Source organism: Dendrobates tinctorius, unplaced genomic scaffold (genome assembly GCF_039654945.1).
Source record: "Dendrobates tinctorius isolate UK_male_01 unplaced genomic scaffold, ASM3965494v1 ptg000011l, whole genome shotgun sequence".
NCBI classification, from domain to species: domain Eukaryota; kingdom Metazoa; phylum Chordata; class Amphibia; order Anura; family Dendrobatidae; genus Dendrobates; species Dendrobates tinctorius.
Window position 1 is genome coordinate 24,715,712 of NW_027361679.1, and position 16,828 is coordinate 24,732,539.

Below are 16,828 nucleotides of genomic sequence, written 5' to 3' on the forward strand. Positions count from 1 at the left end.
TACGGTCAGACACAGCCATTACACAGTACACAGCAATTCTACCTTGTTAATTTCTAAATAAAAAAGTAGTAAAATATTAAACATTTCTTGTTCTCTTTTCAATGCTCCAGGGAGATTCAGGAGGACCGCTGGTTTGCCCATCTACCACTGATAGCTCAACCTGGGAAGTTCATGGAATAACCAGTTTTGGACCTATTGGCTGCATCATGGATAAAAAACCTAGTGTTTTTACCCGTGCTTCTGCTCACCTTGATTGGATAGATAGTGTTATCAAAAAGGATATTTACGATACTTACTGTAGGTATACATTTATATCAATTTACATATTATTCAAACTTAAAAATCCTATCTATTGTATGTGATGGCCAATACAGTCTTGTAACCTTTAAAAGTCATCTGTTAGTAGGATCAACCGTCCTAACCTATCTATATGGGCATTTTACTTGAAAGGGGGAGTTACCATTGTGAGACATATAATGACTGACAGTCTGCACCCCTCATGTCACTATAGAAATGTGTGTGATTCAGCTTCCATCTCAGGCAGTCAGTGATGCAATACAGCAGACCTGTGAGAGCTGCAGCAGCTAACGTGTTTGTACATGTCTCACACTGGTATTGACCCCCTTCATATAGAATAATTCGGAAAAGAAATTCTGATGCAGATCAGTGTTCTGCTCATAGATCTTAACAGCTCATTAACATATGAAGAAAAATGTGGATTTCTCTAGAATAAGACATCGGACCTCATATTTCAAGGAATAATTTTATTGGACCTGAGAACTAGCATGGGTGTTATAAACAAACTACAACATTGCACAGAAACCTCCATCCAGGTGGAGGTGCCTTAAATAGTAACTGTCTCCCAGCCATTGGCTGCGGACATTTTAGGATGGCGCACATGGCCCCATTAAGAAGGAGGAGTGCGAGCCACCTAAGCACAGTGCCCAGGGATCTGCACACAGTGCGTGTACCCCGGACATCAGCAGCAGAAGAGGAGGGAGGAAGTGCGGGACCACGGCGGTGAGTGAGTTGCGTCTCTGCTGTGGAAGGGAGGCAGGGTGCAGAGATGCCGGCGCTACACTGACCCTTTCACTGCTATCATCTGTACTCCAAATAAGTATGTTCTTCTATCAATGCAGCTGAACAGAGGAAACTAGACTGGAGAAAAGCAGGAGTTTAGAAGCCAGGTACATACAATTTATCTACAGGAATGAAGACAAATTTCCTAATTAAGTGATTTGCAAAGCTTCATAACTTTACATGCTGGACAAAATTATAAATAAAAGAAAAGTTTAGTCACTTTTTAAGGTAATTTTAGATGATTATTGCATTTTTCGTAGACTCATTCATCAAAAACAAGGAGATTTTTAAATGCAATTCTTTTTTTTGTTTTTTTAAATTCTCTTTCCCGTGATTTCATACAAAACAGTGTGCCACAGTATATAACCTACATATTGCACAGTTGACACAAAGTTATTATATAGAGCTGTATAGAAACATTATATGATTATTACTACTGTATATATATTTTTTTATTTTAGACTTCAGACATCTGTGTAATATGCACGTATTCTGTGAAAATAAGCACCCATTATTATTCTAGGGGCTGTTCACATGTCCGTGTTTTTTTGTGTTGTTTTTGGACCGTGTGTCCATGAAAAACTCTTGGAGACATGTCGGTTTTTATTGGTATCACATATGAAAAGTAGCAATGCAATAGGTCCATGAAAATCACACATAGCACACAGATGAACATCAGTCTAAAATCTGTGTGCAGTTCAGGATTATCATTGTACTTTATATCCATAGGTGAAAAACACTGAGGGTAAAAACTAGCACCCTGATCAAATAGCGATAAAATAAACATGGACATCTTAATAAGGCCTAATAGACGATATCCAAAAATATAGTGCAACAATTTGGAGTAAAAGGCCGGTTTCACACCTCAGTGTCTCCGGTGCATGTGGTGACAGTTTTTCACGTACCGGAGACACTGACACATGTGGACCCATTCAAATGAATGGGTCTATACACATGTCAGCATGTTTTCACAAACCGTGTGTCCGTGTGCAAAACACACTGACATGTCTGTTTTTGAGCGACAGCACGGATCACACGGACCCATACAAGTCAATGGGTCCTGTAAACACGTACCGCACATGGATGCCATCCGTGTGCCGTTCGTGTGCCATCTGTGTGCGTTTTTAAAGTCATAGGGTTAAAATTGAAACAAATTGTCAGCACATGGATCACACACGGATGGTACACATGGACACACGGATAACACATGGATGTGACAAATGGACACAGACATCTCTGGCACTGGTTTTTCTGGTACCGGAAATATCAGGACGTGTGAAACTGGCCTAAATGAGCACAACATGCAATGTACATGGAGAAGAAGCTCAACAAATGCATCATATACATGGGCCATTGGGATAAATTTGGTGCAGTTTCCGTCTGTCCAGTCTAGTTATATCCTTTCTAACTTTATCATAGTACTAGCTGAAGAGCCCGGCGTTACCTGGGCATAGTACCTAACTGTGGGTCCTGCTGTCTTCCTTAACATCCCCGCTCTCCACCTGTCGTCCCGTTTTATCCCTCTGCAGCCACGTTCTACATCCATGTCCTGGTGTCCCTCCACAGCCCCGCTCTCTTCTTCCACAGCCCTGGTCTCTTCATCCACAGCCCTGCTCTCCCGCTCTCTCCCTCCACAGCCCCGTTCTCTTCCTTCACATCCCTGCTCTCCCCATCCACAGCCCCGTTCTCTTCCTTCACAGCCCTGCTCTCCCGCTCTCTCCCTCTACAGCAGGGGTTTCAAACTCGGCAGAGTAAATGGGTCGCACGTAAAAAAACATTTGAGCTGGGGGGGGCCGCATTCCTTTCTAACTTAATACACCCCGTAAACACGCGACTCCACTGCGTACACCTCGTACACACAGGGCTCCGTTCTGTACCCCTCGTACACACAGGGCTCTGCTCTGTACACCTCGAACACACAGTGTTCCGCTCCATACACCTCATACACACAGGGCTCCGCTCCATACACCTCATACACACAGGGCTCTGCACACCTCGAACACAAAGGGCTCCGCACCGTACACCTCATACACACAGGGCTCTGCACACCTCGAACACACAGGGCTCCACTCCATACACCTCGAACACACAGGGCTCTGCTCCATCCACCCTGTAAACCCCTCCTGACCCCACACATAACCTTACCTTCATCCAGTACCATGACAACCAGCACACAGACAGCAGCGTCCGTCCTGCACACACTGAGGCCCCTGATCATATGACCCATGACTCCTCCCCCGCCTGTGACCTCATAACAGGTCCTGTGCAGTGTGTGCACACAGAACAGCCAATGCCATCGCCGCTCCTGAATGCGACCCCTGCTCTACAGCCCCTCTGTCTTCCTTCCTCCACAGTCCCGCTCTCCATGCACCACACGCGGTGATGCTGGAACCAGGAGAGAGAGGTGCGCAGATAGTTTGTTTGGCAGGAGTGGGCGGAGCTTGTCAGAGTGGGCGGAGCTAGAGCGGAGCTGCAGGGCATGTGATTGGGCGGCCTGCGAGGCGTGGCCTAGCGCTGTAGTAGGCCGCAGTAGAAGCCGGGGATTAAATTTAGGCCGGGAAGCTGCAGGGGAGAGGGGGGATAGCGCAGTTTGCGACGGGGAGCGCCGACTGAGCCGGGACAGGGCTGGGAGGGTGCCGGCACTATTCGGCCCCTGTCCTGAAGATTCTCTTCCTCACAGCCCCGCTCTCCATGCACTGTCCTGCTTTATCAGTCCTCAGCCCTACTCTCCAACCACGTCCCACTCTGCTGCTTCGTGATTGGTTAGTGTCCCACTCTGCTGCTTCGTGATTGGTTGGTGATACACACACATTCTGATTTATATATAGAGATTTAGATGTTTCCTCATCTTTTTGAACGCTCCATTCATCAGAATTTCTTTTACCTTTTGAATTTCACATAAACCTTGGCAAAGGTTTGATATGGTGTTTTGTAAAAAGCCAATATCCCATTTGGAAGTTCTACCCAGAAAATCTTAACTTTGCAAATGAAACATTGCTTTGGGTCTTTGCTGAGTGAACCCTATGGGAGAAGTCTTCTTCCCCAGTTCGCACATATGACATAAATAGCACTAGCTGGACAGATTAAATTAGAAGAGTCGAGTCAGTGTTCTCTGCTAAATTGTCTTTATTTCACATCCATAGTTAAATAGTTTTTATTTTTAATCCTTCTAATTGTTCAACCAGCAAACATGCTTCATAAACATATTTTTAGGTTTACTGCTTTTACACAGATTGCAACATAACATTTTCTCTAGAGAGAACGTAGCACTGTTTGTCCTAACCTGCTGGAGCTCCATTGGAGAGCTAGCTCCTGAGAATTCCTGCTTTGCATGACATCCGGAGAAAGGAAAACAACCACCTCACCGTTCAAGCAAAATCGCAAACCTAATGCAATACGTATATTACAGGGTTTTAATGATATTCTAATATTGGGAGAAGTATCTGTATGTCCAAACATCAATACTGCTCAGTTTCTGCTAGCACTCAGACACTCCACTCACTGTCTTACTGCCAGAACCCTGATTGAACCCAATAAAATAAATATCGCCCATTGGGATTTGCTGCTGTTTATTAAAAAAAAAAAAAGCATAGTTGTTAAAGTTCTAATATGGATACATAATGTCTTATTTTCCCATTATGTAAGTGCTAAATACTTTGGTCCCGATTTTGATAGTATTTGAGCCTTATTACTGGAGTAAAAATGTTTCTATGGCCCCATTCATACAGCTCTTATTTTTCTAGTATACAAATAGCGGTCCAAGCTTCATCAGTGTCTAGTCAGTGTTTCCGTTTTTACCATCAGTGATTTTCTCATAGGGAAAATTACTCATTGCAATATTAATCACGAACAGCACATGAATTTTTCAAGAACCCATTAGACTTGAATTGTCGAGTTTCATCAGTGAATTGGATCAGAAAAGGACATGTCTACAATTCTTTTTGTGGATCCCTCAGTCCGCAAAAATACACGGAAATGGGAACGGCCACATAGATTATAATGAGTGCGTGTTCTATCCATGAAAAATTTGGAGAAAACAAGGACGTGAAAATCAGATATCTGAAAAAGGCCTATTAATTACTTTTTTATATTCATTATTTAATTGGAGCCTTTTTGAGTTAAAATTTTCATGGTTTCATCTGTTGTTTTTTTTGTTTCATAATGTGGATGTGCTTTTTAGATATCATTAGTGACTTTTCAAAATGTTGCAGCATTTTTGCACAATTGTACTCCAATGCCACATTAGATTATAAAACCTGACTAGTTTTACTTTCATGTGAGCGCATTTTAAAAGATCGTGATTCCTTTTGCTCTAAAAAGGCAGCAAAAACTGAAAGGCAATGAAAAGAGCTTCTTTGTTTTTGTGCAAAACACAAGCAAAATTTTTAAGAATGGGTTTCAAAAAACAGTGGAAAATACTGTAAAACAAAAGTCTGCAAAACACAAACAATGAATCGTGGCCTATGTCTATATTAATATGTAAGGCCATTATAGTTAGTTTTTAAGCTTGGTATACAGTAGGCTTTTTATTCAATAATTTTATAGCAAGCCTCCTGTACATGACTCCTGGATGTGGGATGACTCTCAGGCATTATTAGCACATAACCCAAACTACACTAATTACTGTATATTGCCAAATAAAATAGAATGCACAACTTTATTTTTGTAACAAAAGACCATAGCTTTATTTAAATTCACATGAGTACAGTAAGAGTCAGGCCAAATGCTAGGCAAGCATATTCTGAGATTCACCAACACCGTCAATACTGGCAGCAATCCAGACTTGCCACACTAGCAAAGCCAGTCCACTTGAACGGTTCCATTGACCCTACCAAAGATCCTCATTTCTGTGCTTATCAAGACTTTGTGGGACACCCGGGACACAAGCGGTGGATACCGCGTTTTCCAGGGCATATCACGCCGCCACCCACCAACGCCATTATACACAACGTGGCAACCTTGATCTGACCCCCATTTACTTTCAAATAAATCCTGGCCTGGTACAAAACCGTTTACACAAAGTCTTCCATGGGATTTCAACCTGTTATTCTATTCATTAATTACAACAGATCTTTGCATACTAAATCTTTAAGACGGATCATACTACCTACACCATTTCCCTAGTGGTGGCAAACCTTTTCAAAAGAGCAGTCTGGCTTACAGATGAAGGCTTGTCTGTATAAGCCGAAACGTCTAGATTTGAGACTGCAAATAAAAATCTTCACTTTGCAACAAGTTGAGTGCCAAAATTTTTTTCATTGCGAGTTGTATGAACGACACCATTGGTTTTACCATGTAGTGTACTAGAAAACTGAAAAAAAAATCCAAGTGCGGTGAAATTGAAAAAAGATTAACCTGCCATTATTATTCTCCAGGTCTTTATTAGTTCATAGACACCATACATGTCTATGTTCTTTTTTTTATCTAAGTGGTGAAAAAAAATTCCAAACTTTGTTAAAAAAGAAATTGCGCCATTTTCCGATACCTGTAGCGTCTCCATTTTTCGTGATCTCGGGTTGGGTGAGGGCTTATTTTTTGTGTGCTGAGCTGACATTTTTAATATTACCATTTTGGTGCAGATATGATCTTTTGATCGCCCGTTATTGCATTTTAATGCAATGTCGCGGCGACCAAAAAAAACAATTCTGGCGTTTTGACTTTTTTTTTTGCTACGTCGTTTAGCGATGAGGTTAATCCTTTTTTTTAGTGATAGATCGGGCGATTCTGAACGCGGTGATACCAAATATGTATACGTCTGATTTTTTTTGTTTTATTTTTATGTTTTTAGAAACTTTTTTTTTACTTTTGGCATGCTTCAATAGTCTCCATGGAAGACTAGAAGCTGCCATAGCCCGATCGGCTCTGCTACATAGATGCGATGATCAGTTCGACTCTATGTAGTAGAATTACTCACCCGTTATGAGCGCCGACCACCAGGTGGCGCTCACAGCAAGCTGGCACTGACAACCATAGAGGTCTCTTGGAGACCTCCACTTGTCATGCCAACACACTGGTGATCCGTGATCACGTGACGTGGGTCACCGGTGGGTGAATTTGCGGCGCGATTGCCGGAAGTGCTTGTTAAATGCCGCTGTCAGTGTTTGACAGCGGCATTTAATAGGCTAATAACCACAGGTGGATCGCGAGTCCACCCACGGCTATTCCAGGCACATTTCAGCTGTTCAAAACAGCTGACATGTCCAGGGAAAGATGTGTGCTCACCGCCGGAGCTCACATCAAAGGGAGGGAGTCCAACGTCGGCGAAAATGTACGCCCGATGTCAGAAAGAAGGGGTTAATTAAAGTGAGTCCACCATTACTTGCCACCCTCTTCCACCTGACTCCCCAACATCACAGCTGTCACAATAATAGACCAAGCTCATTTCTTTTAATAAAATCAAGCCAAAATCATGAATAAAAGACACTAAACCCTCAAATCACAAAGAGTCATTCGTCAGCACTCAGAAGAAAAACCCCAATGTGGAGAAAACCTCTAGGGGATCATTGCAGAAGGATCATCACTTTGATGGGCTTAAGTGGTTAATACCAAAATGCCAATAAACACGATGCTGTTTTTGTTAAATTACATAATAGCATATGTACAAAAGATTAAAGGTTACAGGCAAAGAAAGGATGTAATAATACCTACATTAAATCTAAACAGGGTAAGCAGTCAAGTACAATATAAAATATACAATTGCACAGTACAATATGAAAAAAGGCATAGAATATTGTGGACCCAAATTGTACCAGCATGTGCCTCCATTTTTTGCTGCAGATCAGTTTTTAACATCCCATGGCATCCCTGCTATTCCTGCTCCATGTTTTTCTAATCTGTGAAAGCTGCTTATCTTGGATATGCAGCACAATATACTTTTCTTTGTGTCAGTAAGGCCAGTTTCACACGTCAGTGGCTCCGGTACGTGTAGTGACAGTTTTCTCACGTACCGGAGACACTGACACACGTAGACACATTCTAATGAATGTGTCTATGCAGATGTCAGCGTGTTTGTACGGACCGTGTGTCCGTGTGCAAAACACGCTGACATGTCCGTTTTTGTGCAACAGTGTGGATCACACGGACCCATACAAGTCAATGGGTCCGTGTAAACACGTACCGCACACGGATGCTGTCCGTGTGCTGTTCGTGTGCGATCCATGTGCATTTTTAAAAGTCAAAGGGATAACATTGAAACTAATTTTTCCAATACATGGACATGGACACACGGACAGCACACGGACAGCACACGGATGGTACACACGGACATACGGATAGCACAGGGATGTCACACGGATGGCCTACGTATCCACACAGACACACATAGCTCCAGTACCGGTTTTTCCGGTACCGGAATTATCTGGACGTGTGAAACTGCCCTAAGGGTGTGTGCACACGCTGTTGATTCTGCTGTGGATCTGCAGTGGATTTGGCCCTGCGGATCCGCAGCAGAATTAGCTGCGGTGTACAGTACCATTATTCCCTATGGGAATTAAAAACCGCTGAGCAGACGCTGCAGAATTTTCCACGCGGATTTTGTTGCGGTTTCAAATGACATGTCAATTCTTTCTGCGGATTCTGCAACGGTTTACCATCTCCTCCATTGTGGAGATGATAAACCGCAGGGCAAAACCGCAGGCTAATCCGCAGATAAACCGCAGGTCTTTTGACCTGCGGACTTTGCAAAATCCGCGCGGATGAATCCGCAGCAGATTCCGCAGCGTGTGCACACACCCTCACTCTCCACTCCCCACTCTCCTAATGTATCCTCCCCCATCCCCTGTAGACTGTGAGCGCTTGCGGGCAGGGTCCTCTCTCCTTCTGTACTTGTGTGTCCCTTGTCTTGCACATGTTTATTGTACTTGTCTACATTTCCCCTTTTCACATGTAAAGCGCCATGGAATAAATGGCGCTATATAAATGTATAATAATAATAAGATAACAAAATTCAGTTTCACCGTTTCTGGCAATTTGATGTTAGCACATGCATATTATTTTTTTTACAGACTTTATAAGGCGGCGCTACATAAAAAGCAAAAAAAAAAAAAAAGAAATAGTGAAAAAAATATTACTTTCTGATAATAGAGCTTCATTTAACTCCTTAGAGGGGTGCACGGCCTCAAGATGCAAGTCTGCAGTCACTCTATGTGACTGCAGACTTGTGTATCCTCAGAGTGCGCTCACGCTATGAGGATTCTCTGATGAGGGAAGCAGTTGACACGTGGCTGAAAGAATATGATTTGCATACATGCGGTCACATGCCGACTAGGTGTGCACAGCCTGGCTCAATGCAAGTGTACTGAGTGAGGCCGGACACAGTCTAGCTGGAATGTGGGCAGAAGTATGCAAATCACATACTTGCGATCACATGACCACTTGTTCCCAACACCATCACCAGAGAATCCTCACTGCGTAATGTGAAGAGTCACAAGTCTGTAGTCACATAGGTTATAGTCAGCAACAACCCCCTTAATGCCAGGGTAATATTTCATTTTTTGCGCTTTCATTTTTTCTTCCCCTTGTTCCAAGAGGCATAGCTTTTTTATACTTTTCAGCCAACATAGACATATGAGGGCTTTTTACAGAGTGACTTAAATGAAATCATTTATTTTACCATATAATGTACTGAAAATGGGGAAAAATTTCCAATGGAATGAAAAATGCAATTCTGCTAAAGTTTTCTTGTTTTTGTTTTTAAAGTGTTTATTGTGCAGTTAAAATCACCTGAAAATATTATTCTCTAAGTCGCTGTAATTGAAAAAATACCAAACTTCCACAAATTTTTTTTTTTTATTTAAATTGTGAAAAAAAATTAGAAGTTTGCTTCTGTCATCATTTTCTGAGGCCCGTAAAGTTTTTATTTTTCCATTGATGGAAGCAGAGTGAGACTGTATTTTATGCAAGTAAGCTGACTGTTTTATTTATGCGATTTTGGGGCACATTCAACATTTTAATCACTTTTATTGCATAGGTAAATGTGGTGCCAAAAAAAATGAAATTCTGCTGTTTCAATATTTTTCTATAAATAAATTTAAGTAAACCTATTAATTGTATTTATTTATTTTAATCTCCAGCATCTGGCTGTGGCAGTGCCAAGGACCTCAGTGAGAGGAATGGGATATTTACTTCTATGCGATACCCTTCCACATATAGCAATGATGCAGACTGTCTTTGGAATATTGTTGCCCCAGCTGATGAAGTCATTCATTTGCGTTTTAATAACTTTGTGCTTGAGGAAAGTACTCTCTGCATCAATGATAGGGTTGTGATATCAGATGAACTTGGCAGTGTTGGTAAGTATTTCAGTCATTACAATTCTTATTGTGCATTCATTTTGATTGTGTTCACTTACTGTAACTTTGTGGATGTGAACTGGCGCGTCGGGTAGTCGGTGAACCTCCCGAAGGGCCCTAGAACTACTAATTGACTTCCCTATCTAAAAAATCCTAGTTTGTGCTGCGCTTCCAATAAATGACCCAAACTCACATTGTCCTCCTTCTCCGGCAGGCAATACACAAGTTAATTAGCCAAATCAAGGGAACAACTTGCATCCTGTCAGTGTATCCACATTCCAAAATAGAGCGGTCCACCTATTAGTTTACATCTTATAGCTGTCGGTCACAGTTCAAACACATTGTGCAGCTCAAGCAGAAGACAGCTTATCAGTCTGGTGTGAACTCTGAATTCAGTTCGTAGTCTAGTACAAATGTTGTTGTCACTCCACGGTCTAATGTAAATGGTGCATTCAGTCCACAGTTCAGTGTAAATGTTGCCATCAGTCCACAGTCTAATGGGAATACTACAGTCAGCCTACAGTTGAATTAAAAGCTGCATTCAGGCCACAGTCTAGTGTAAATTCTGCCATATGTCTAGTCTAATGTTGCCGTCCATCATTGTTCCAGTGTAAATGATGCTGTCAGCCCAGAGTCTAGTGTAAATGACTGTCTGGTATAAATGCAGCTATCACTCCACCGTTTAATCTAAATGGTTCAGTCAGTCCACAGTCTAGTGTCAACATTGTTGTTAGTGCACAATCTAGAGTAAATGCTGCAGTCAGTCAGTCCACTGTCTGGCCCAATTGCCACCTAAGGTCTGTTTAGTGTAGTGGAAATGTTATCACAGTGGCATAACTAGAGTCCAATTGGCACATGTGCAAAATTTGAACCTGAGCCCCCGCCTGTATGTTCATCAGATGTATGGGTCCTTGTAGCGTGCCAGATGTGATAAGGACATAACTGTTCACCCGCTTATGAAATAAAATCCTTCAGTCTATAATAATGTCTCCAATCCTGGCTCCTTCCTGAGTAGCTTCCCCTAACGTTGCCTCTTCCTTTAATAATGTCCACCATCCTGGCTGCTTCTTGTAATAATGTCCTCATCCTGGGTTCCTTTTAGTACTAAGTTCCCTCATCCTAGACCCCTTCCTGCTCTAATGTCCCCTATCCTAGGCCTCTTCCTGGTATAGTGTCCTCCATCATGATACCTTCTAGGTATAATGTCCCCTTTCCTGGGCCCCTTTCAAGTATAATGTCCCTTTCCAGTAATTATGTCCCCCATCCTGGTACAGTGTCCTCCATCCTGGGCCCCTTTCAAGTATAATGTCCCTTTCCAGTAATTATGTCCCCCATCCTGGTACAGTGTCCTCCATCCTGGGCCCCTTTATTTTATAATGTCTCCCTTTTGTGGTATATTGTCCCCATCTTGGTATAATGTCTCTCTTTCCTTGTATAATGTCTCCCATCCTGGTATAATGACCCCCATCCTGGTATAATATTCTCAATCCTGAAAAAAAAAAAGTTGATCCAACTCATTGTTTTTAAAGCTTGTTAAAATAAATCCAATCCTCTAAACTTGGTCCACAGTTCCTCCTTGGCAGCTCCCAGGCATGACACCGTTGCATCTTGTTTCCTGGTATAATGTCCCCAATCCTAGTATAATATGCTTAATCCTGGTCCACTTCCAGCAATCCAAAAATTGAAAAGCTTGTTCAGTAGTTAAAAAATTTGGAAACAGCAAGTAAAGAAACCCACATTAATGAGCTGTGGCAACGTCCACTGCTCCACTTTTAATGCTTCATTTATATTGCAGCTGTGATGGTGTTCTGAACTTCCTCATCATCACTTCTGCCATTAGTTTAGAAAAAAGGCAAGTAACCCGGGAAACTCATGGCCTTACACGTTTCAAACCGTCTGTTCTTACTCATAGTTCAGAGTGTTCCCGTTTTCTAGTAGGCGATATGGTAAAATCAATGGTGTCGTTCAAAAGTACAACTCGTCCCGCAAAAAACAAGCCCTCACATGGCCATATTAACAAAAAAAAAAAGTTATGGCCGTAGGAAGAAGAGGAGCAAAAATCAGAAAACCTTAAGGTCGTGTAGGGGTTAAAACTACATTGCCACAATCAGTATTATCATGGGGTAGATCATACCTGTCAATTAGGAGCGTCCGTTGGATGTATTGGGTGAGCGCTCGTCATAACGATGTCCCCGTCCCAGCTGTACAGGAGCGCTATGCTTCTACTGGGATAAGGAACAGGGGTTCCTAGTATTGGTTCCTAGTGATACCACTGATTAGATGAGGATAAAAGCTCATAATAGAGATTAGACAGGCTGTGATGCATTACAACTTCATAGAGTATTGGCCAATCACAACATATCAAGTAAAGGGTACAAGAGAGCTACACTATCACAGGAAACAGGTATATAGTATTTGTTCTTTGAGCCCCTTGGGGTTCAATGATTGGATGCTGTAGATGATATTGTAAAATCAATGGTGTAGTTCAAAAATTCAACTCGTCCCGCAAAAAACAAGCCCTCACATGGCCATATTAACCAAAAAAAAAAAAAAATTTATGGCCCTAGGAAGAAAAGGAGCAAAAAACAGAAATGCAAAAACCCCAAGGTCATGAAGGGGTTAAAACTACATTGCCACAATCAGTATTCTCTTCATGGGGTAGATCATACCTGTTAATTATGTAACGCTCGTGCCCAGACTGGATTGCGTGAGCGAGGATTGTGGCCCCACTGTGCCACAAGCCAGACTACCCTGAAGGGGCGTGACTAATCAGCTACCTTGGTGTTCACTGGAGCCTCTAGTGGTGATGTCAGGCTTGTGCGGCAGGTAGCTGCCAGGTACCACTCAAGGGCTGTGTCTGGCAGTAGCAGCTGATCCCACAGGGGACAGAACACTAATGACAGGTGTGAGCAAGTACTAACGGGCACGACTGGTACTCTGGCGGGCACGACTGGCACTCTGGCAGGCGGGCATGACTGGCACTCTGGCAGGCAGGTGGGCACGATTGGCACTCTGGCAAGCAGGCGGGCACGACTGGAGGAACCGGAACCGTTTCGGGAAGGACAGGAACACGGGCAGGTACGAGTGGGATATGGGAACAGGTAGGAACCAGTCACATAGAAGACACTGTGACTGCTGTCTATACATCAAATAGGAGACACGGGGACTACTGTATATACATCAGATAGGAAACACAGGAACTGCTGTATATACATCACACAGGAGACACTGAGACAGCTGTATATACACCACATAGGAGACGATGGGACTGCTATGTAAGCTTCACATAGAAGACACTGTGACTGCTGTCTACACATCACACAGGAGACGCTGGGACTGCTGAATATACATCACATAGGAGAAGCTGGGACTGCTGTATATACATCATATAAGAGACACAGAGACTGCTGCATATACATCACACAGGAGACTCTGGGACTGCGGAATATACATCACATAGGAGATGCTGGGACTGCTGTATATATATCACATAGGAGACATTGGGACTGCTGTACATACATAACATAGGAAACATTGAGACTACTTTATATGCATCACTGGAAACTCTGGGGTCATATAAATTACATGAGGGGCTGGGGGGCATAGACATCACAGGAGATGCTGGGACATTCATCACTGGGGAGGCTGGGGGAATAGACATCACTGAGGGGCTATATACATCACTAGGAAGCATAGACAGCACTGGGGGTATATATGTCCCTGGGGGAATATACATCACTGGTGGGGTCACATACATCACTGTGGGGCTATATACATCACAGGTGGGGGTATATACAGCACTGGGAGTGATATACAGTGCTCAGTGGGATATACAGCACTTCTGGGGCAAATTTATCACAGGGGAATATACATATAATTTGGGGCACATACAGCCCTGGGGAGATATACAGCACTTGGGGAGGGTTATATACAGCACTGGGGGGCAGGCATCACCGGGGAGGCACATAGATCAACAGGGGGACATAGAGATCACAGTCGGGTGGCACAGAGATCACAGGGGGCACAAAGATCACCGGGGGGCATCACGAAGATCACATAGCTAAGGGGCACATAGCTGGAAGGGACAGAGATCATAGGGGCACAGAGATCACATGGGGGCACAGCTGGAAGGCTCAGAGATCACAGGGGGGGCATATAGTTGGGTGGTACAGAGATCATATTAGGGTATATAGCTGGGGGGCACAAAGATCACAAGGGAGCACATAGCTGAAGGGCACAGATCACCAGTAGAAAGGCACAGAGCTGCAGCCACAGAAATCACCAGCATACAGGCACACAGCTGCCGGCACGCACAGAGATCACTCTGGACTCTATAGCAGCAGCTCCTCTTCCAGGACAGGAGCGCATTGGGTTCTAAACCCACCCACCTGGATGCTAACCCCGCCCACCCTGATGATATCACCATTCATGTGCAGGCAGGCAGCATTCTGTAATGAACGCTGTGTACCGTGCACTTGGGAGTTAAAGGGCCAGCAGCTGACAGGATAAGGCCGCCGCCCAAGGATTGCGGACTCTGGTTCTCCACCCCTTGTCCAGAATATAGGTTATGTGTTAGTGTCACATTGGGTGTTGGTGGGATAAGTCTGTTGAAACTCAGGTCAGCTAGCAAGACATTCCAATGTTTCTTAAGCACACTATTTACCCTCTCAGCCTGGCTGTCCATCTCCAATGACCCTGATGTCATTAGTCCCTTTTGTAATGGAGTCCACTTGTGCGGACCCATGATCCAAGAGGAGAGATCGTCTGTTCCTACCAACATTGTGAGAGTAGGATTGTTCAATGACAGATTGAGAATATCCTCTTTCTTGGAATTTCCTACGGAGATCCTGCATCTGTGTCCTAAACTCACTAGTATGGGTACAGTTCCTCCTAATACAGAGGAACTGCCCTTTTGGTATACCCCTCTTCAAGGCTTATGGATGATGAATAGTCCATTTTAATAGGCTATTAGTGGCAGTCGACTTACGGTAAGTCTGTGTGTTTAAGTGTCCATCTTTCTCCTTTCGTATGTTAAGGTCTAGGAACGCAATTTCCCTGCTATTGCATTTGCAGGTAAACTTCAGACCAATGGAGTTAACATTGAGGCGGTCAACAAAGGCGAGAAACTGGGCCTCTGAGCCAGATCAAAGCACAAGGATGTCATCTATGCATCTGGCCCAAAGGCTGATGTATAGATGCCACCATCTCTCCTGATCCTCAAAGACTACGGTTTCCTCCCACCAGTCCAGGAGTAGGTGGGAGTACAGAGGCATCCCATTGCAGTGCCCCTAAGCTGGTGGAAATGCTTCCTGTCAAACAAAAAGTACTTGTGTGGGAGGGTAAAACACAGGATGTCTAAGGAGAAGTTGGTGGGCTCAACGCATTATATTGCTCTGGTGCTTAGGTAATGTTCAGTAGCTGCCAGGCCCATCTCATGTAGTATACTACTGTGTAATGCCTCCTTGTCTAATTCTTTCTTTATATTGATAGATCGGGCGATTCTGAACGCGACGATACCAAATATGTGTATATTTGATTTTTTTTATTGTTTTAACCCCTCTCTGACATCCGACGTACTATTCCGTCCATGTGACCTGGGTCTGTCTGACCATGGACAGAATAGTACAGTCATGGCCAAAAGTTTAGAGAATGCCACAAATAGTAATTTTTACAAAGTCTACTGCTTCATTTTTTCTAATGGCAATTTGCATATACTCCAGAATGTTATAAAGAGTGATCAGCTTAACAGCAATTACTTGCAAAGTCAATATTTGCCTAGAAAATGAACTTTATCCCCCAAAACACATTTCAACATTATTGCAGCCCTGCCTTAAAAGGACCAGCTAACATCGTTTCAGTGATTGCTCCATTAACACAGGTGTGGGTGTTGATGAGGACAGGGCTGGAGATCAATCTGTCATGATTAAGTAAGAATGACACCACTGGACACTTTAAAAGGAGGCTTGTGCTTGGCATCATTGTTTCTCTTCTGTTAACCATGGTTATCTCTAAAGAAACACGTGCAGTCATCATTGCACTGCACAAAAATGGCCTAACAGGGAAGAGTATCGCAGCTAGAAAGATTGCACCTCAGTCAACAATCTATCGCATCATCAAGAACTTCAAGGAGAGAGGTTCCCTTGTTGCCAAAAAGGCTCCAGGGTGCCCAAGAAAGACCAGTAAGCGCCAGGACCATCTCTTAAAAGTGTTTCAGCTGCGGGATCGGGCTACCAGCAGTGCAGAGCTTTCTCAGAAATGGCAGCAGGCAGGTGTGAGTGCATCTGCACGCACTGTGAGTCGGAGACTCTTGGAGCAAGGCCTGGTCTCAAGGAGGGCAGCAAAGAAGCCACTTCTCTCCAGAAAAAACATCATGGACAGACTGATATTCTGCAAGAGGTACAGGGAGTGGACTGCTGAGGACTGGGGTAAAGACATTTTCTCTGATGAATCCCCTTTTC

General features: G+C 43.4%; 1 protein-coding gene across 1 annotated transcript in view; it reads left to right on the forward strand.

Annotated features, from left to right (window-relative positions):
* Window positions 1-16,828, forward strand: part of LOC141101246 (ovochymase-2-like) — a 117,777-nt gene that overhangs the window by 59,109 nt on the left and 41,840 nt on the right. Inside the window, exons 16-17 of the mRNA XM_073590205.1 lie at window positions 111-297; window positions 10,152-10,370. Of these exons, the coding sequence (XP_073446306.1) occupies window positions 111-297; window positions 10,152-10,370 (406 nt within the window). The remainder of the gene's footprint in view (window positions 1-110; window positions 298-10,151; window positions 10,371-16,828) is intronic.